Source organism: Vigna unguiculata, chromosome 8, assembly GCF_004118075.2.
Source record: "Vigna unguiculata cultivar IT97K-499-35 chromosome 8, ASM411807v1, whole genome shotgun sequence".
Classification (NCBI taxonomy): domain Eukaryota; kingdom Viridiplantae; phylum Streptophyta; class Magnoliopsida; order Fabales; family Fabaceae; genus Vigna; species Vigna unguiculata.
Genome location: NC_040286.1, coordinates 6,086,775 through 6,110,276, shown reverse-complemented (window position 1 = coordinate 6,110,276; position 23,502 = coordinate 6,086,775). Strand labels below are relative to the sequence as shown.

Below are 23,502 nucleotides of genomic sequence, written 5' to 3'. Positions count from 1 at the left end.
TTGCCTGACTGCATTTTACAGGCCAAGTGCAGGATGAGCTTAAACAACGAAATCACATTTACAAACCTGAACTGCAAAGTTGATGCAAGAAATAGATCCAAAGGCAAGCGTCTGTGTGAAACTAAGAATGGAAAGTATTGTGGTGCGAGTGATGTTTTAAACTGATAACCTAGTCTAACACAATGCTAATTGAATTGTAAAACCTTAAATTTACCAAGCAATCAACACTGAAATGAAAATCTAATTCTACTTAATAAGATTAATGGAAATAACTGAATTTATTACCAAAAACTAGAGGTGTCAATTTGGCCTCTAGTCCATGGGCCAGCCCTGACCCACTCTTCATAAATCCCCCTTTTAGGGGGTCCCCAAATGAGGGGGCCAAAAAAAAGCTCCAGACCCTAAAGCCCTCTCTCTAGTGGGTTAGGGCTAGAGCTAAAGTGGGTTAGCCCCCCTAAATAATACTACATTAAGCCAGAGTCAAAAATCAAGGCGAGCGACCCGGACAGGCCCCATGACGCGGATGAGTCTGACGACAGAACGAGCTTGACTGTGTCATAGGGCCCGTCTGGATGGTCGAGCCCATCTGTGTTGTAGGGCCCGTTAGGGTCGTCGGGCTCGTTCGGGTCATCAGCCATGTCTGGATCGTCGGGCCCGTCCAAGTCATCATGTATGTCTGGGTCATCGGGCCCGTTCGAGTCGTGGGGATTGTCTGGATCATCGGGCTCGTTTTGGTGGTCGGGCCCGTTCGCATCGTTGGGGCCTTCTAGGTCGTCGGGCCCATTCGGGTCATCGAGCCCGTCAGGATCATCGGGCCCGTTCGGGTCGTCGGGCCTGTCCTGGTCGTCGGGTCCGTGTGGGTCATCTGTCTCGTTCAGGTCATCGAGCCCATCAAGGTCATCGGACCTGTCAGGGTCATCAGGTCCGTCTGGGTCGTCGGGCTTGTCCAGCTCATCAGCCATATCCGGGTCGTCGAGCCCGTTCGGGTCGTGGGGACTGTCAGGATCATCAGGCCCCGTTTGGGTTGTGGGGACTGTCTGGATCATCGAGACCGTTTGAGTCCTCGGGCCGATTTGTGTTGTAGGGCCCGTCCGAGTCCTCGGGGCCGTCTGTGTCGTCGGTGTCGTCTGGGTTGTCAGGCACGTCCGGGTCGTCGGTATCATCCCGGTCGTTGGGGTTGTCCGGGTTGTTGGACTCGTTCAGGTTGTCGGGCCAGTCCAGGTTGTCGGGCCTGTCCGTGTTGTTGGGCGCGTCCTGGTTGTAGGGTCGTTTGTATTGTGGGGCATGTCTTGGTCGTCGGGCCCGTTCGGGTCGTTGAGCCTGTCTGGATCATCGGACTAGTTCGAGTCATCGTTCTTGTCAAGATCATCGAGCAGGTCCGAGTCGTTCGACCTATTTGGGTCATCATGCTTGTCTAGTTCATTGGGTTTGTCCCACAAATAATAATATATTTTAAAAAATAATATATTTTTCATGTGGAAGATGAAAGCCCATGGATTGGCCCTGGCCCACAGGGCTTTTGTAGGATTTTTGGCCCTATGAACTTTTTTAGTGTGGGTTTTTTTTAATGTGGGCTTTTTTGGCCCTAGTCCATATGGGCCAGGGCCAAGTCCTGTGGACTGGACCAAATTGACACCTCTACCAAAAACTATAAGCTGAAAAACATGTTGGAATTTTTAATTGAACATCTAAACAAGAAGCACTCAAGTAGGGTGTTAATTCGGGTTCGACCCGACAGGTCGGCCCGCTAACCCGAATCAAAAGTAACACCCACTATCGTCGTTGTACCCACCATTGTCGCTACCACACCATCGTCAGAGAAGAAGAACGGTAACGATTGAGTTAGGTGGTGCCCCTTGCTTTGTGCTATTCTGACTTTGCCCTAACCTCTAATATAAAAAGATGTGATTCGTCAATCTAAAGGTTTGTGGGATTCACTGTCGCATCGTCTATTTGAGATAAAGGTAGGATTCATCCTTGCATTGATGGTATGGAAGGTGGATGTTGTGGTCTAGGTTCGCTCTCTCTCGCTTCATCTTTATCTCTCTTGCGTATGTTTTCATCGATCTTGCTTGCATCTTTTGTGCAACGTTAAGTGAGTTGGCGGGCTAACCCACCCTGTAGCACGAGATTGCAGGTTAGGTGGGTTAGGCGGGTCAGGTCATGTTGGGATGGTGAATTAAAAAGCTAACTCGTGCCGCTTGAATGTAGTCGAGTTAATAGGCTGGCCCGTCAGGTCCAACCCACTCTAACATCCCTAGTTCATGGTGGTAAAACCCAATCTCGTTCGGATGAATACATTTTATTCTAAAAATTCAAAAATAGAAAAAAATAAAAAGGAAATAAAGAAAAGTTCTTCAAAAAATAATAATTAATTAATAAAAAATAATTAAAAAATATTTTAATAAAAGGATGATAAGAAAAATAAATAAAACAAAAAACAAAGAGAAAAAATATAGAGTTTAATCCTTTTTATTACTTTCTTTTAACACTCACACACTAATTTTGTTTTTATTGGTCCAAGTAGTCCAAAAATCTAGTTTTCGTCATTTTCACACTTCTCTACATCTCTTTTTGGCACCTCTACTTTCCTCTCCATTCATCTACTCCTTTTTTTCTCCACTCCTAACTTCCAAAATCACTCATGCTTAGAGATGACAAATAAACTCACACTCGTGGATACCGTGCGAACTTATTCTTGTTTTGACGAGGAATATCCGCATTGAGTGCCTTTCTAAATGACTTTATCAAGGAAGAAGTCCATGCAGAACAACCACCAGGATTCACAGATTATGAATTCCCAAATCATGTGTAAAAACTTAAGAAAGCACTCTACGGACTAAAGCAAGCTCCTAGATCATGGTACGAGAGGTTAAGTGAATTCTTGATGCAAAGTGGTTTTCAAAGGGGTAAAGTAGACTCTACCATTTTCATCAAGAAAGCTGAAAATTATCTACTATTTGTCCAAATATATGTGGATGACATCATATTTGGATCCACCAACAATCTCCTATGTTAAGAATTCTCTAAGTGCATGCAGGATGAGTTTGAAATGTCCATGATGGGGGAACTGCATTTCTTTCTTGGCCTCCAAATAAAACAGGGAGAGCATGGTCTCTTCATTCATCAATCAAAATACTGCATTGAACTGCTGAACAAATTTAACATGGAAACCTGCAAAGAATCCTCAACTCCTATGGCTACTAATTGTTATCCAGATGCAGTTGAGGCAGGTCCTACAATTGACCAAACTAAATATCGAGGTATCATTGGTTCATTACTCTACCTCACTGCTAGTCGTCCAGACATTATGTACAACGTGTGTGTGTGCGCCAAATTTCAGTCCTGTCCCAAAGAGTCCCATTTAAGTGTTGTTAAACGGATCCTCAAATATTTAAAAGGCACTAGAAACCTAGGACTGTTGTATCCTCATGGCACAACTATATCTCTCATAGGGTATAGTGATTCAGACTTTGGGGGTTGTAAAACAGATAGGAAGAGCACCAGTGGAACCTGCCTTCTCTTAGTCTGCTCCCTAATCTCATGGCACTCCAAAAAGCAAGCCCGCGTTGCTCTTTCCACCACTGAGGCAGAGTATATAGTTGCTGGCAGCTGCTATGCCTAGTCCATTTGGATTAAAAATCAACTGGAGGACTATGGCATTTATCTTGATCACATTCCTGTAAAATGTGACAATACAAGTGCTATAAATCTCACTAAAAATCCTGTTCTACATTCTAAGACCAAACACATTGAAATCAGGCACCCTTTTATTAGAGATCATGTGTCAAAGGGAGACTGTAAAGTTGAATACATTGACACTCACAATCAATTGGCCAATATCTTTACAAAACCCCTAGCCCGAGAGAGGTTTTACACTCTTAGAAATGAGTTGGGTATCCTCAACGTCACTTGCTCTCATTGAGCATCTGCTGTATCCTCCCCATTTACATTTGCATATTTCTTATCTGTTTTATTATTCTCTGTTCTGTTTTGTTTGTAAAACATTTATTTTGTATGTTGTTATTCTCTCTCGTGGTCACATATATGTTAGAAGAATTAACTGACATAATTTTACATACCTGTTTTATTTTTCCCTTGCATCTATTGGTGTGCATTTTGTGTGTTGTTTGCATAATTGCTAGCCTAATTCTGCCTTAATCGATTATCGTGCCTCATTTAGTCAATTTTCTCAGCAACTAATTGCACAATACTCCACTAAGTTGACCTTGTTAATCCATTAGGTTAGTGCCTACCTGCCCCCTTGCTCTTTCTCACACCCAGACCTCGACACCTTGGTTCACACCCTACAAACCCTAGGCTTCACTTTTCCTTTTCGACCCCCTGCTCCATCCCTCGTATGCCCTTTCTCCACGTCAGTCATGGCTTCATCCTCCTCCTCTTGCAAGCGAATCAAACAGGTTGCAACCAAACAACGAGATTATGATATTGATAGTTGGATTAGTGACCCCGAAGCTCAAGACACCTTTGTGCGCTCCTTTCGAAATTGCAAGATCATTAATCACAAGTACGTTGATCTTCCTTTCTTCCAGACCCATGTTTTTGCTTTTCCCACTCTTCTTTCTTTCCAAAGCTTGGAGAAATTTGTCCAACTCAAAGGCAATGTATACCTCGATCTCGTTAGGATTTTCTACGTAAATCTCCGGTGAGAAGAGGATCTTCTCACCTCTCACGTCAAAGGGGTCAACATCGTCTTGACCAAGGAGTTTTAGACCTCTATTGCTGGATTTCAGCCAGGTGGGCTTCCTGCTCATCGTGGTCTTCCCGGTGTAAATCGTCTAGACATCTACCAATCGTGTTTAAGGGATCCCACTGCCAAGCGCGACTACAATATTTTTAGGGCAGACGCGATGAAAAAGGATGAACGGGTGCTTGCTTTCATTATCTCCTGGATTCTGGTTCCTCACAACAGCAATCATGCTCAACTCACGACAGAGGATGTCTTTCTTCTCCATGCCTTCAAATGTAACCTTCTCATTGATTGGTTTGAGGTGGTCTCTGATACAATTCAGAAGGCTATTAAGCTACCTAATTATCCCCTGCCTTATGGTGTCATCTTGTGCAAAGTGTTTGAACACTATAATGTTAATTTCATTGGGAAACTTCCTATGGTCAGAACCATACTAGTCTGATTGGTGCAAATGCTCTTCACAACATGGGCATGGCTTTTAGGGGAAATATCTGGTGTTTCAAGGACAAAACTGATGAAGAACAAGCTGACAATGTCGAATCTTCTCCCGCTGCTGCTTCCTATACTGCTTATGAGCAAGAAATGCTATGCATGGTCACCACTCTTCTCGACCATCATCAAACCTGGATGACAGCTTGCTCTGCTCAATAATGGTTGTGCACCTCCCAATTCGGTTACTGCTAGTGATTCTGCAGAGGGTACTAAGAGTGAGCACTACGAGGATGCCTTTGATGACAAATAGCTCTGTCCTATCCCCACACACCCACTTTTGTCTAACTACCCTTTAGGATAACCTTTTACGCCTCTTAGACTTCCTTTAGTTCTTAGTGAGGTGGTGTGTGTATTTTTAGTTGACCTCACACTGTTCTTTTTGGCTAGGATAACTTTCCTTATGGTTTGTACTGAATTTGCACTTTGCCTTGATTGTTGGTTTTGCTCATCTATATATTGCTTTGATTGTTGTTTGTTCCTCGTTACTACTTTTGCTTGATAATTTTATCTACTGCGTGTCTCTACTGCATATATTTTCTTTGTGTTTCCCTTGCTGTCATGGCCATGCATCTACCATCATATTCAGTGTGGTGGTGTTCTGAATTGTTATTGCTCTTTTTGCTATTGTCCAAAGGGGGAGAAAGGTCGTTTGTATTGTTTCTATTTGCAAGACACATATTGGCCATCATAAAAAAGGGGAGATTGTTGAGAGGGGGAGCCTACTCAATTAAATGAAGATGGTTTTGATGATGTCCAAAGTTATGCAACTTGTGTATCACTAGTTTAGGATTAATCCTGATTTTCTAGCTTGTTCATTAAATGTTGTAGATAAAGAATTACATGTAAAACAAGCTTGCATTGAATTGTATCAACCATCAAACTCTTGAATGTGACCAAAAGCAGAACTCGTAAATAGATTAGCTACTTAACTAATAGATTAGATGAGGGCACTGCATTGATGCAGTGAAAATACACTCACGATAATCTATTAGGTAAATTCCTAATCTATTAATAACTGCAACAGAACTCTAGTATAAAAATAGTTTTGAAATCAGTTTTGAAAATAGAGAGAAAACCAATTGAATTATAGAGAAACGAATTGAGAGACTACTTTTCTGAGATCTACAGAGTTCTTGTGCGTTCTTGAGAGATCATTCAAGTTAATCTTCAAGAAGATTGATGGTGGATTCAACCTTGATGAGTCAAGCTTGGATCTAGGAATCAAGTGACAAATTTGCACAACTACTAGGTGTATTCGTTCCTTATTTATTTTCTTATTGTATTTCTGTTTACAGTGTTTCACTGGGTAAAGTGAAGGGCTAGGTGCAATTGTGTGGATGCATTGCATCTAGGGGGAGTTCTTGATTTGTAGATCAAGCTCCTTAGTCTTTAGGATCTTGAATTATATAGATGCTCTTGTAATTCTTGAATCTCTATTGTTTTAGTGAAATCCTCCTAAGTGGGTTGCTTAGGAGAAGACTGGACGCAGATTCATCTTGAATCGAACTAGTATATATTGTTGTGTTCTTTGTTTCTCTCCTCTTTTATACCTTTCTCAATTGCTTTACACAGTCCATTATCACAGAACTATAAAACTGGTTAATTGGGGTATAAAGGTTAAAGAAACTTTCAAGATTCTTTTAAAATTAGTAAAAGATTCAATAACCAGTTCACCCCCTTTTCTTGGTTGAGTTGGGTTAGAAAGATATGTTTTAACAGTATGGGTATGCGTATGGCGAATACCCAAGTTTTTCAATTGGATATGGGAATGTACATATATGCTCTGTCTCTGTTTAAATTATTAAAATACTCACACACTACACACTACATACCCTCTGTTTTTTATTTTTCGTATTGTTTAGTTTGTGATGAAATTCACCTGCATCTCCAATATAATTTTCATCTTATCCCAACCTTTATGTAATTATATTCAAATGATGTATGTCAATTAAATATTTTTTATGTCTCACATTTAAATATTTTTACTCTTTTTTAATATTTTTATTTATTGTATATTTGTTTTTTCACATTTGAATGTTTAACACTATCAATTTTTATTTATTGTATATTTTTTTTTCACATAAAACTTTTATTTTGTAGGTCATATAAAAAAAATTATTCTTTATTTCATTATTATTGTTTTTTGTTTCATTAGAAAAGCGCTTTTACTAAAAAAAAATTTAATTATCTATCAATCATCGATAATTAAGTTGATATTTTTATCCTATATAATTATAATATAATTTATTTTTAAATATTTTGTATTGAAAAAACAATATTGTTTTTAATATTAAATATTTAAATATTATATTTTTTTACCATAATTTTTTATTATTTTATAAAATTTAATTAATTGATATGAAATAGTAATACAGTCAATATGACTACATAATATGAGAATACATAATATGAAAATGTAGATGAATTTTTTTCTCTAAAATAAAATATAAAATAACGAAATCCTTCCCCGTCTCATTCTATTTTCGTGCCATCCAAACTCACACTCCACTCCGAACACGACACTAAGTATCTGCTTCTCCCAACGGCATCTCCGGCTTCAGGCTTCAGCTCCTTCATCAATCTTCACACACACACATATATATTCACACATGTCACATATGTCAATTTAAATTCAAAAATACGTTGCAAAAATCACAAATCACTTCGATGAATAATCATCACTTAAGCAACCTATTTTTCCTTAAATTGGGAAAGAGTTTTAGTTTGAAAAAAATCTTTCACTTTAGTGTAAACCGAAGATTTTCTTCGTCTATTTTTCTTGAGTGAAAAATTAACTACGAGGAAAGAGAATTGTTCGAAATAATTTTTGTTTTAAATTAAAAAAAAATTAATTGGATTACAAACTTTTACTTGAGAAAAAATGTAAAATATAATAATTTGGAAAATTTTATAAATCTCAAAATTTATCAATTTTAACTCTGTTATCTAATTTTGAATATCAAAATAAAATTATTCTTAGATTAAACTATCATTTAAACGAAACGAAACATAACTATTCAACACTCAAAATAAGTCAAATTCACAACAAAACTAAATTATAAAATTTAGTTTATAAACAAATATTGTTGTACACTTTATTTACCTACTACTTGAATACTATTTGCTTAAGTTAAAAAAAAAAAAAAACAATTTATCGGAGTTGGTCAAAGTCGACGAGAAGTAATCATACACATTCTCGTGACATTATATTTTGGGACCCTCGTCAAATTCTTCGAAACGCACTTTTAATTATTGAGTACTCAAGAAGGTCCCAAGTTGAGAAGTCAAAAGTGTGGTGAAATTTTAGGTTGCGTGTGTAGAATTGCTTCTTTATGTTTTTCTCTATAGTTGTCCAAATGGGTTGGAACACGCGAGTCAACCTGGTGGGTTGATCCGGGTCGGGTCGGGTTACCCATTTTGACAGTCCTATTTTTCTCTATCCTTTAATATCTTTTGCACATACAGAAAATGGGTAATAAATTAGAAAATAATATTATGATTTCTCTTTTATTTTTATTTTTTATTTTTGATGTCATTTAGTGCAAATTATTAATTTTTTCAAAAATATTAAATAAAAGTCAGAAAAAAAAGTCATAATATTTTTTCTAATAAATTGTAACATGAAAAGAAAAATATATTAAAATGTGGATAAATTATCAGCATGATGGTGATGTAGTTAATTCAAGCTACCTTTACAGTTTGTTAGTTTTACAATTTGCTTTGTATAATCAACTCTATAAATAGAGTTTCTATTTTCTCTGTAAAATAGTTGCAATAATAAAATACCAGTGTATGATTTCAATATTCACTTGTGTGTTGTGTGTGTGAGAGACCTCTGCCCATTATCCCTCTTTTATCTCTTCTTCTTCATCTGAACCCTAGCCCCCTTTTCTTCCTCCTTCTAACAGTGGTATCAAGAGCAGTAAGGTTCTGGATCTGTGTGAGTTGCTATGGCAAATGGAGGTGGAAATTTTCTAGCAAATCTTCCAATTCTTCATGGCAAGAACTTTGACTATTGGGTGATAAGAATGGGAGCCATTCTTGGTTATCAAGAAGTTCTTGAGGTTGTAAAGAATGGGGTTCCAGAAAAGGATGATGTTGCAACTAAAAAGAAAGATTGCAAGGCTCGCTGTTTACTTCATCAGTGTGTGGATATGGTGAATTTTGAGAAGATATCCAAAGCAAGAACAACCAAGGAGGCTTGGGACATCTTGCAGAATGCATATGGAGGTGCAGAAAGGACCAAGATGGTGAAACTCCAATCTTTTCGAAGGCAATATGAGTTATTGTCTATGGCTGATCAAGAAACAATGGTTGAATATTTCAATAAACTGCAATTGCTGGTGAATTCAATGAGGAATTATGGTTAAACCATCACAGATCAGAAAATGGTTGAAAAGTACTGAGAATAGTATCCTCTAAATTTGACTATGTTGTGGCAGCAATAGAAGAATGCAAGGATATTGAACAGCTGAAGATAGAAGAACTTCAAGGAACACTTGAAGCTCATGAATTAAAGATGGTGAACAAGATTGCTGAAAAGGCCAAGGAAGAGCAAGCTTTGCAGGCCCAGATGTCAAACATGGGTCATTCTTCTCGTGGCAGATGGAAGAAGAACAATTCCAGTGGCAGATTCAGTAAAGGAGGACGATCTGCCAATCAAGATCTGGCCTTAGGTGAAGGGAAATCAGAATCTTCTGACAAAACCAGCAAAGATGGTTTTAGTGGTAGAGGAAGAGGTGGAAAGAAAGTGCAAGATTTAAGGAAGATTCAGTGTTACAACTGTGAAAAGTGGGGACACTATGCAACATATTGCTGGCATGGAAAAGGAAAGCAGAAAAGGGAATCTGGCCTGGAAGCACATGTGGCTTAAGGGGACTCAGAAGAAGAACCAGTAATATTGATGGTTACTACCCAGGATGCAGAATTTGGGTCTAAAAACTGGTTTCTTGACACAGGTTGTAACAATCATATGACAGGGCATAAATATTGGGTTTCGAATCTTGACACTAGTAAGAAGAGTAAGGTCAGATTGGCTAATGATAATACAATTGAGGCTGCTGGAATTGGTGATATACATATCAAGAAAGATGGAAAAGTTGTGGCTGTTATTGAAAGTGTGTTGTATGTTCCAAGTATGAAATGTAATCTTTTTAGTGTTGGGCAGCTAGTGGAAAAAGGTTTCTCTGTATGCATGAAAGATGATCTATTGAAAGTATATGATTCAAAATAGAGGCTTATTCTGAAATCTCCACTCTCCAAGAACAGAATCTTTCAGACAAGATTCAATTAGATTGAAAATCACTGTTTGGCTGCTACAATAGTGGACAAAACTACTTGGTTGTGTGTTTCATTTAAGGGTGTTTGGATCTGTGTGTTATGCACATGTTCCAAATGCTAGGAGAAGGAAGTTAAAAGACAAGAGTAAGCTCATGGTGTTAGTAGGATATCATCCTACAGGAGCATATAGATTGTGTAATCCAGTCACCAAAGAAATCTGCATCAGCAGAGATGTTGTTGTCAATGAAGAAGAATCTTGGGACTGGACAACTCAGAACAACAGTAGAAATCAAGGAGTGTCTGTGGTGATTGGAGGAGATGAAAATAGGAGTGAAAGTTCTGGAAATACTGCAAGTTCTAGAGAGACTTCTGATAGTGAAACAACTCCAGAACAACCTCATCGGGTGCAAAGAGAGTCTAGGCAGAGGACAATACCTAGGTCTATGGTGGATTTTGAAATTTTCCCAGATAATGTTGTTACAGATGAAAGGGATTTAATGAATTTTGCACTACTTGTTGAAGTTGAGCCTGTTAATTACCAAGAGGCCTTGGGTCAAGAATTGTGAAGACAAGCAATGATGAAGGAACTGTAGGCTATTGAGAAAAGCCAAACTTGGTTTTTAACTGAGTTACCAGTGAATAAGAAACCCATTGATGTTAAATGGGTTTTCAAGTTAAAACTCAATCCAGATGGAAAAATTTCTAAAAGGAAGGCAAGGCTGGTTGCTAGAGGTTTTCTATAAAGAAAAGGTCTGGATTATTCAGAAGTGTTTGCTCTTGTGGCCAGAATTGAAACTATAAGGTTGGTGGTAGCTTTGGCCAATGGTAAAGGGTGGCCCATGTTTCAGCTGGATGTAAAATCAGCTTTCCTAAATGGACCACTTGAGGAAGAGGTGTATGTGACACAGCCTCCTGGGTTTGAAATTGAAGGAAGTGAGAAAAAAGTTTATAGGTTAAGGAAAGCCTTATATGGCTTAAAACATGCTCCTAGAGCGTGGAAGAGGTTGATTGATGCATTCATGATAAGGCATGGTTTTTAGAAATGTTCAGTAGAGCATGGAATGTATGTAAAGGGGTAGAATGGTTTGAATCTGGTACTCATGTGTATCTATGTGGATGATCTGTTGATAACAGGAAGTGATTTGATTGAGATTGAAAAGTTTGAAACCACCTTGATGAGTGAATTTGAAATGACTGATTTAGGGAGGGTGAAGTATTTTTTGGGAATGGAATTTGTTGAGATTGACAGAGGAATTGTTTTGCACCAACATTAGTACTCTATTGAAGTATTAAAGAAATCCAGCATTGAGAACTACAATGCAGCAATCACTCCAACAGAGGTAAATGCCAGTAAAATAGAAGATGTGGAAGAAGAGGTAGACAACACTCCATTCAAACAAATGGTGGGTTCACTTAGATATTTGTGCAACAGCAGACCAGATATTTGTTTTGCAGTAGGAGTAATAAGCAGATATATGCATCAGCCAAAGAAAGTGCATTTACTTGCTGCCAAAAGAGTGCTCAGGTATATTAAAGGAACAATTGGGTTTGGTATGGAGATTGCAGTGACAGAAGAAGCACAAGTGGGTTTTTGTTCAAGTTTATGGGAGCACCAATCTCATGGTGCTCTAAAAAATAGCTAGTGGTAGCACTATCTTCATGTGAAGCTGAGTACATTGCAGGAACTTATGCTGCATGCTAGGCAGTTTGGCTACAGTCTGTGTTGTCAGAGATGACTATAGAGGTTAAAGAACCTATACAGTTGCTTGTTGATAATAAATCAACAATCAACCTAGCTAACAATCCAGTATCACATGGCAGGAGCAAGCATATAGAGATCAGATTTCACTTTCTAAGGGAGCAAGTCAACAGTGGGAAACTCAAGCTCGTCTATTGCCCTACACAACAACAATTAGCAGATGTTTAAACCAAACCTTTGAAGAAGCAGAGGTTCGAACATTTGAGAAACGATCTAGGCATTTTTTGAAGCTCTAAGCTTGAATTAAGGAGGAGTGATGTAGTTAATTCAAGCTACCTTTACAGTTTGTTAGTTTTACAGTTTGTTTTGTATAATCAACTCTATAAATAGAGTTTTTGTTTCCTCTGTAAAATAATTGTAGTAATAAAATACCAGTGTATGATTTCAGTATTCACTTGTGTATTGTGTGTGTGAGAGACCTCTGTCCATTATCTCTCTTCTATCTCTTCTTCTTCATCTGAACCCTAGCCCCCTTTTCTTCCTCCTTCTAACAGATGGTTGCCATTAAATGATATTAATCTTGTTCTGACTAAACCACAATGGCGTGAAGGGAAAAGGAGGGAATAAAGATTGCATGCGCAACGTGCGTAAGCGAAAATGGAAATATGAAAGGGTATGAAGGGGATTTGATGACGGTTCTACAATGTCCGAGATAAAAATGTGACTTGAAAATGTATTTAGATATGTTCGTTTGCATTCATTTGTGAGTGTAGATTTGCATTAAGTTGCAAAACTTGACACTCTCTAAAATGATAAGATGGGCAGGGAAAGTCAGATCATCATATTAAAATTGCTTTATTATCCCTCTCTTTTAACAATTTAATTTATTATATTTATTATAATATATATATATATATATATATATATATATATATATATATTAATAATAATTATAATTATTATTAGTATTAAGAGTCATATAATTTAGAGTATGATATGAAAGATATAGGATTAGGGATGTCAACGAGCCGGGTAGGGTACGGGTAGTAGTTCCCCCGTACCCTACCCGCTGCATAAATATCTGCCCCGTACCCGTACCCATATCCGTCGGGTATCCGTTATGCGGGTACCCGTCTATTTTTTTCATATCCGCGGGTATCCACGGGTACCCGCGGGTATTTACAAAAATATTTAGAAAAATAATTATTTAACCATAATTATTGTTTGGATCAACAAGTTCCCTTTCTCTGATTGATTCTTAAAAAACAAACAAATAAAAAATCACTACCAATTTATATTGTAGTTTATTTTCGAATAAAATATTAAAGAAATTACTAACTTCATCAATATCCACCTCTTGCAACATTGTATAAAGTTTCATGTTGTCCAATTTTAATCTAGAAGAGCCTTAAAACATAAGGAGTTCAGTAAAAATTTCTAACAATCCCTTAATTAAAATATCTAAGTAAAAATGTTAATTTCATTACCTTCCATATTGGTCCATAACCAGTCTTAGAGACACATCAATGCCTCCACAGTATATGGAAGTAATTTACTCATTTGTGGGGTAAGAATCTGGCCACCATTATTGAATGAAGACTCATAATATTTTTACTAATATATATATATATATAAATTTTCTGAATTAAAGTTTTTACTAATATAATGAAGACTCATAATGTTTTGACTCATTTGTGGGGTAATAATTTTTCTGAATTAAAGTTTAACGGGTACGGGTATCCACGGGTACGGATACTATGATATCCATACCCGCCCCGTTAACATGCGGGTATCAAAAATATCCATACCCACGGATAGCGGGTATCCATTTTTAATATCCATTTTCTATCCGTTGCGGGTTTTATCCGCGGATACCCGCGGGTACGGATTTTTTTGACATCCCTATATAGGATATATGATAGATATAAGAAATATGTTACCAAAGAAACTTGATATTTTATTTTATTCATATATTTTCTATATATATATATATATATATATATATATATATATATATATATATAACAAAATGTAACATAATATAAAGTCAAACAACTTTACGTGATTTTTACTGAAAATAAAGTCACAAAATTATTGATCCAAGAATTTTTCATTTTTCGAGAATTTTCCCTTTTTAAATGCAGATTTAGGCGGGATGCGGACTTAAATGAGTATGGACTTAAGTGAATGTTGACTGTAGTTATAAAATTAATAAAAAATAATTAATATATATATTTTTTGGAATTTTAAAAATAACTTAAACAAATTTTGGTGATTTTAAATCTTTAATGTCTTTTAAATAATAATAAAATATAATATATTTTATGAGAGTTTTTTATTGTTAAAATATTATTGAATAAGAATATATATTTCTGCGGTTTACAACTCCCCAGTAAATGTTTTAGCAACAATTCCAATATTTAAAATTGTCCTATTCAACCTTAAAAGGTATTATTAAAAAATATTCATCTAATTAAAATGTAAAATATAAAATAAATCAATATGTATAGAATTTAAAATTGCATAAAATCAAATTTGAAAGATATATAAAGATTAAAATAACAATTATAGATTTTGAAAAGTAATTATATAGTTTTTAAAAAATTTTGTGGAAATTCTTGTAAAAATATTAGCGGAATAAATTTACATATGAATTTAATTTTTTTGCAAAAAAAAAAATAGTTGGGATTTTGTTTTTGGAAGAATTTACATACGAATTTGAAATGTGTAAGAAATTACGTCAAAAATCTAAATTTGTAGTAAAAAGTACCAATGTTTTCTGAATTGATTTTTTTCATTATAAAAATTGCTTATGAATTTTCTTTTCGAATGAAAATTTGTTGAGGATATTTTTCAAATAAAATGTTATAATAAATTTTTTACAAATTTTTAAATTCTGTTAACTAATTATCTTTCAAGAAATTATTTACCAATTGAAATTCGTAATATATTTATATATATATATATATATATATATATATATATATATATATATATATATATATATATATATATATAAGAAATTCTTTTCTTACACATTTTGATGAAAAAACTATATACAAATCTCCAAATAAATTATAGTAGTGAAGAAATCCGCAATTTACAATCTCTGATTATTAAAATGAATGTTTCCCTAAAAGTTACTAAATCGACACAATCCTTCCAAACTTGCCTCCTTTCTCATATTTTGATCGAAAGGTTTGGAAGATCTCATTATAATAACAATGTAGGACTATATTATAAAATGAAATATTGCACTTATATTTTCAAATACTTTTATCTCCACATGTAAAAGTGAGACTGAATTCCAAAAGAGCCATCAAATATTTTGGCTAAAATATTGTACCGATGTTGAAATTATTCAATAAAAATAAATTATTTAATTTATAAATTAATATATAATAAATTGTTCATTCTAATAATTAATTATTTTTAGTCATTATTTAAGAATTGTTTTGCCGTGGTATATGTTATTATAAGTCATTTATGACTTCTAAGACATCAATTCCACCAACATGAGCTTCAACTGCTCACAAAACGTCATGGCGCTTTTGTTCTTGCTCTATGTGCTTCTGTAAAATTTGCCCTTTGCATTCCTGTGGATGTACAATCGACTCTACAAACAAAGGCGCGGGACATTGAGGGGTATTCATATAACATCCTATTTTATTTTTTAGTAGTATGAAATTAAGGGTTAAATATGTCACAGGTCCTCAACTATTATGTGTTTTGGTTTTTGTCCATTTCTCAGACTTTGTTCTATTTCATTTTTAGACGGCGTTAATTTTTTAATTGACATGACAAACAGAGTGTCACATTACAGTTTTGTTTATATAAAATTAATATCTTTGTGTCGACCTAGTTCACACTAATTATGATTAGAAATCACATCACTCACCCACTCATGAAAACACTCACGGTCACCTCATCCACTCTTTTTTTTTTTTGTTTAATTAGTCGGATGATATCCACTTTCGTTCAGATGTGTCAGTTTGGTACCCGCTTTTAAAAATGTGTCAATCTAATCCCAATTTTTGAAAAAGTGTCTTAATGAGACCCCTTTCAGACAAAAATTACTAAAGCCGTTAACTTAATTCATGACATTTATCACTAAATTTTGATATAAATATCAATACTTAATTTTGTAAGTCATTTTAAATATTAATACCGTTAACGGTGTTAATAATTTTTTGCTGAAAAGGACCTAATTGAGACATCTTTTCAAAAGTTGAGACTCAATTGACACCTTTTTAAAAACGAGTTCCAAACTGACACATCTAAATGTTTAGTGGGTACCATCCGACTAATTAAACTTTTTTTTTCTTCCAAATTTTTCCTTACCATCATAAACAACAAAAGAAATCCCTAACATTCATTATCTTTCCCCATTTCTCTTCCTCTCCAAGTGCATTCTTCACCACCTTCACAACATCACTTAGTCACAGTGGCAGATTATATATGGAGCAGGGAGGGACCTCGGTTCCCAAAATATTTTTGATTTTTTTTAATTATGTATATACTTTTGATTTTTTTTAATTATATATATTTTAATTTTTCTTTTTAAATTATAAGTAATGTATTTTAAAAATTGATAGAAATTTAAATTGTGTCTTTTTAATTTTTTTATAAAGCATAATAAATAATAAAATATAAAATTTAATAAAATAAAGAGTAAAAATATTTAGGTTTAATTATTTTTTTGTCTTTGTGTTTGTCAAAAAAATATCAAATTTCAACTAAACAATCATAACCAAATTTAAACTAAATCAACTTGAGGACCAACTTACATTTTTGGAAACAAAAACCAAAATAGTAATTAAAACAAATATGTATTAAAATATTTTTTTATTTTATTTCTCATTGTCTTTTTAGGTTTTCACAAACTTGTACTCATCTTTCAGTCTCATATGTTTTCTTTTTGTTTTTGAAGAGAAAATGAAGTTAGACACAAACTCATTACGTTTACTCTCATTTATCATTTGTTATCTTTCTTCCTTGAAAAAAAAGATAACTGTTTTGTCTCACTTGATAATGAACTATTAGTTTAATAGTTATTAATATTATTTTTTATATCATGAACTTTGTATATTCATTTTTTTATGAATATAGAAGAAAAAATAATGTATTATGTGTTTTTTCAAACCGATTTTGTGACTTGATTATAATATATTTTTCTTTTAATAATAACGACTCTCAATTTCTCATTAGATTATGATAAATTATTTTTTAATATTAATTTTTTAAAAGGTATATTGATGAAGAATAAAACCATAGATTCATTCTTTAAAAGTGATAGAAGAGAAGTTGTGGGTGAAGATGAAAACAAGATAGATTTTACTTCTTCACATATTTTAAGTAGTGTATCAATGATTAAATTGTTCAGTTAGATGAATTATTTTTTAAAGCATTATACTAATGATCCAATCTAATAGTCAAATAATTATATTGTTTTAGTCCCTCCAAATTTTGTAGTCAAGATCCGTCACTATTTAGTCACACCCAAACCTAGCTCACTCACCATCACAGAACTCACACACAAAAAGAAAAAAAAAATCACAATTCACAAAAATCCCAGTCCAAGAGAGTTTAGTTTTAATTTTTTCAGCAGCAAAATGTCAAAGAGGTGTGTTACTTCGATATTTTCGATTATTAAAACCTAAAAAAGTATAATTATTTATTTCAAATTTAGAGAAAGTGTGAATCCATGATCTTGAAAAAAACTAAACGTAACATTCTTTTAAATTTATTAATTGTCCTGTGAAATGGTTAATTTATGCATGGTAGTTTATTTAATAAAACTTTTAGATAAAATCGATTAGTAAATATTTATATCTCATATATTATAAAAAAATAATTTATCTTGAAAATACTAATTTTTTTTTGTTTTTTGTTTTATTTTGAAATTATAAGAGTAAATGTCATCGTTTAAATTGATGAAATATGTTCTTGCTTTCTTTTTCATACTTTTTTAGTGTGAGAAATAAATTGTTCTTTTTCATACAAGAAGTTGATGGCTTCTTGAATTGATTAAGAGAAAGAATTCGGTAAGAGATTCTTTGTTTTGTTATGTGGAAGTCATTCCAAATGGTTGTCTTATTATCCTTCATTTTTGTTTCTCTGCAAGTAGTTTTCTCACCCTAACCTAACCGTGTCTTTTCTCTACATGTTGCATTAGGCATTTTAGTTTATTAATAGGCGGCAATGGATGTGGTTTTAACCTTAGGAAGAGCAGACACTGGTTTTGGTGATCCATGAAGAAGTCCAAGGGAAACTTGGAGGTTGTAAGATTTTGGTGTTGAACATATTATCTTTGTTGATTGTGAGTTATTTTGGTTGTAGGGTATTCTGGATGGAAATATGGTTTTCTACTTTTGAGGTGGAATGTGAGTGAGAGTTTGGGTGATTTCTAATCGTAATTAGTATGGGCTAGGGTGACACAAAGATATTAATTTTATATAAACAAGATTTTGACGTGGCACTTTGTTTGTCACAGTAATTAAAAAATTAACGTCGTCCAAAAATGAAGACCAATTCCACAAGTTTTGAAAGGTGAAGGACCTAGATAGAGCAAAGTTTGAGAGAGGGACAGAAACCAAAAACGCATAATAGTTGAGGGATCCATAACATAGTAAACTCTAAAACTAATAAAATAAGACATTTCATATAATATTCAAAGACAGATTAACGAAATAAAAAAAAATATTAATATAGTCCTTTAAGAGTTCAAACATTGTAAAAATATACTATTTATACAACAACACCAAAAACTTTAAAGGTATTTCTATAAAGAATGCACTAACCACTCACACCTCCACCATAATCTCATAACTCTAGTTATGAACTCCTTATCCTTCAAAGATGCCTCTAAACCTGCATCTTCATCTATTTTCACCATAGTGGTGATTATTGCAAAAGAAGAACAATACAAAAACTACAAAGTGCAAGGGTAAGCTAGTATACAAAAGAGTTGTCCTAAGACGATTTAAATCATATCAATTATAAGTCATACATGGGCAACTACAAATCATTCACATAACTGCACATAAACTTTTATCCTACCTTAGGCTACGACCTTCTACTACTCTCACAACATGAACCATTCTACTTTATTTGAGTGTGAATGATCATTAGAGTTTTAGGATGTCACTTTACTTGAATTCATAGTACAATGCATACACTAAAGTAATACCACCATAAAATCTCCCCATGAAATTACGTAAAACACATACAATACTCATATATATATATATATATATATATATATATATATATATATATTAACAAATTCATTATCATCACAGTTTCACAATATTACTTTCACAATCATATACATCCTTAATCATATTTTCATATGTTAGGAATCCAAGTGTGAGTCTAAGTCCCACATTGACCAAAAATGAGAAAGTAGAGCACCATATAAGGATCAAGGCCCATAAACCCATCGCCTTAAGGTTTTGGGTTGAGAGTGGTGTCAATGCCTTATGTAGTTGGGCTCAGGTCTCATTGGTGTGTTGTATCTCCCTAGTGAAACCCCCTCTGTAAAACCTGACAAGTGGTATCAGAGCCGATGGTTAATACTGGCTCAAACCAGTATGGTCCTAGTATCGAAAGTCTTCCTGGCAAAGGTCCCAGGTAAGGGTTCCAGGTAAAGCGTGTCCCGTTAAGAATAACGGCGGTACAGAAAAGGGCAGAAAAGGAGTACTCGTGGTTGGGAATGCTTCCGCTGGAGGGGGAGTATACCAATGTGGTTGAAGGGACTCACCCTTGAGGGGGAGATTGTTAGGAATGCAAGTGTGAGTCTAAGTCCCACATTGACCAAAAATGAGAAAGTAGAGCACCATATAAGGATCAAGGCCCATAAACCCATCGCCTTAAGGTTTTGGGTTGAGAGTGGTGTCAATGCCTTATGTGGTTGGGCTCAAGTCTCATTGGTGTGTTGTATCTCCCTAGTGATACCCCCTCCTTATAAACCTAACATCATATTCACATATCAATATAGTTCTATCTCAAATTCCAAATATCAAACAATCACATATTTCAACAAAATCTAGCTTTCCTTACCTCGAATGTATATGAAACTTGACAAGAAGAAGAGCCCAAGAAATTCTTTATAGTAACATTTTTAAGAAAATGTAACTATAGTGTGTGTGTGTGTGTATATATATATATATATATATATATATATATATATATATATATATATATATATATATATATATATTCATGGGTAGGGATGTCAACGGGGCGGGTAGGGTACAGGTAGTAGTTCCCTTGTACCCTACCCGCTGGATAAATATTTGCCCCGTACCCGTACCCATATCCGTCTGTTATCCGTAATGCAGGTACCCGCCTATTTTTTTCATATCCGCGAGTATCCACAGGTACCTGCGGGTATTTACAAATATATTTAAAAAAATAAATATTTAATCACAATCAGTGCTTTGATCAACAAGTCCACCTTCTCTACTTCATTCTTGAAAAATAAACAAATAAAAAATCACTAACAATTTATATTGTAATTTATTTTTTAATGAAATATTAAAGAAATTACCAACTTCATCAATGTCCACATCTTGCAACTTTGTATAAAGTTTCATGTTGTCCAATTTTAATCTAGAAGAGCCTGAAAACATAAGAAGTTCATTAAAAATTTCTAACAATCACTTGATTAAAATGTCTAAGTAAAAGTGTTAATTTCATTACCTTCCATGTTGGTTCATAACTAGTCTTGGAGACACATCAATGCCTCCACAGTATCTCGAAGTAATCTACTACGTTGTGGGGTAAGAATCTGACCACCATTACTGAATGAAGACTCATAATGTTTTTTACTAATATATATATATATATATATATATATATATATATATATATGAGGATATTTTTGTGAATTAAAGTTTAGCGGATACGGGTATCCACGGGTACGGATACTATGATACCCGTATCCGCCCCGTTAACATGATGGTATCAAAAATACCTGAACCTGCGGGTAGCGGGTATCCATTTTTAATATCCGTTTCCTACCCATTGCGGTTTTTATCCGTGGATACCCGCGGGTACAAATTTTTTTGACATCCCTATTCATGCGTATTATCGAACTTATCCCCATTTTGATGAAGAATTCCCACATTAACTAGGTACAAGTATAAATAACACCCAATTTTTCTGATTGAGTATGGAGATGGGGATATAGGTATTCGTTCTATTCCCGTCCCAATATCTACATACACATCAGTGCTCTTATCCCCATCCTCGTTTAAATTATTAAAATACTCATAATCTACTAATATATATATATATATATATATATATATATATATAATTCAAAAAAAATAAAAAAAAATTGGTGGGCTTTAGTTACACCTATAAATGGTGTCATATGCTCCACCAAAAGACACCTCTCACTCTCATTCCTCTCATTTCTCTAAATTCTTTTATTCTCCTTTTTCCTCATTTCTTTCTTTTTTAATGTCATGGGTTATTTATTTATTCTTTAAGAGAATTTCTTGTTAATTTCTAAGATCCTCGAAAAATCCAAAAAATTCTTATTATATATCCTGTTAGCGTTGCACATGTGACATCCCATTTAATAGATAAATCTAATAAATAAAAAGTCCCATAATCATAATAAAATATAGCCAAGGCAGAAGCATATCAGAATTAACCTTTTACAGTCATCCAAAATACACTGAACAGGAAAACTAAGGCACAAAACACATGGCATAAACAGAATTTAAACACAAATTAGTTTAAACTGGAAATTTGCTCACAGAGCAAGAAATTACAAGATAACAGTACTTATAAAAGGGGCTCCATCATAGAGCAAAATCCAGCGAGCCTAACTACACTGTAGCATCTCAATCATCACTACGATCACCGCGAGCTCCCAAATCTGCTCACATAAAAAATTTGGTGATCATTGCAAAAAGGAAAGCATCACAAGAAAACATAACACAAACAGAGAAAGGGGTAAGCTAATTACAAAAAGAAAAAATAAATACACACACACACACACACACACACACACACACACATATATATATATATATATATATATATATATATATAACACTCAAAATAATTGTAGAACAACACACCAATTACACCAAGCTAAGCAATATCAACTAACCCTTCACACAAGATGACACTTTAGACTCAATTATCCGGATCTAGACATTGATGTATGATTCTTGGTGATTTTTGCACTTATGGTGGCCTCTACTACCTGCAGAGTCATTGTCAATGGGTTTCACCCTACCACACAAGGTTAGTCCCTTTAACCATCATAAGAACCCTTGGGTTGTTCTTAAAGACATGACCTTCTGCCCCTCTCACCACATGACTCATTCAAATCTACACGAGTCTTGAATGAACATTAGAGTATCAGGGTAAACCTCCAATACTGACTCCTTACATCAATGAACACACTACTAATTAAATTAAATAGGATTTCCCCCATGGAATCTCCTATATTCTCACACAAGCAATTGAAAACACATATTAAAACCCATACAACATATGTTTCTCTTGGAAAATAACTAATTCTTATAAGTTTTATCCAATCCAATTTAACAACATATTATGCAAACAATTTGGGATTTTAGAAATAAAACTGCAGCCTGTGTAAAGCTTCAAAAATTTTGTATTTATATTCAAATTGAAGATGATTGAATCAAAAACCAAATTCAAAAAAAAAAACCAACTTAATTGAATAACTTTAAGAGTTCGGACTATGTAAAAATATACTATTTATACAATAACACAAAAAACTTTAAAGGTATTTCTATAAAGAATGTACTAACCACTCATACCTCCACCATAATCTCACAACTCTAACTATGAACTCCTTATCCTTCATAGATGCCTCTAAACCTGCATCTTCATTTGTTTTCACTATAATGGTGATTATTGAAAAAGAAGAACACAATACAAAAACCACAAATGTAAGGGTAAGCTAGTATACAAAAGAGTTGTCCTAAGACCATTTAAATCATATCAATTATAAGTCATACATGGACAACTACAAATCATTCACATAACTCTACACATAAACTTTTATCCTACCTTAGACTACGACCTCCTATTACTCTCACAACATGAACCATTCTACTCTATTTGAGTGTGAATGATCATTAGAGTTTTAGGATGTCCCCTTACTTGAACCCATAGTTCAATGCATACACAATATATATACATTAACAAATCTATTATCATCATAGTTTCACAACAATACTTTCACAATCATATACATCCTTAATAATATTTTCAAATTCACATATCAATATAATTCTATCTCAAATTCCAAATATCAAACAATCAC

The 23,502-nt window shown here is 34.3% G+C and overlaps 1 protein-coding gene across 1 annotated transcript; it reads left to right on the top strand.

The window, feature by feature from the left end:
* The first annotated feature begins 3,061 nt into the window (after nt 1-3,061).
* LOC114194299 (uncharacterized mitochondrial protein AtMg00810-like) lies at nt 3,062-3,625 on the top strand. Its single transcript, XM_028084427.1, has one exon. The coding sequence runs from the start codon at nt 3,062-3,064 to the stop codon at nt 3,623-3,625; it is 564 nt and encodes a 187-aa protein (XP_027940228.1).
* The last annotated feature ends 19,877 nt before the right edge of the window (nt 3,626-23,502 follow it).

Coding starts and splice junctions, on each gene's coding strand:
- LOC114194299 (XM_028084427.1), top strand. CDS start 3,062: ATGGGGGAACTGCATTTCTTTCTTGGCCTCCAAATAAAACAGGGAGAG.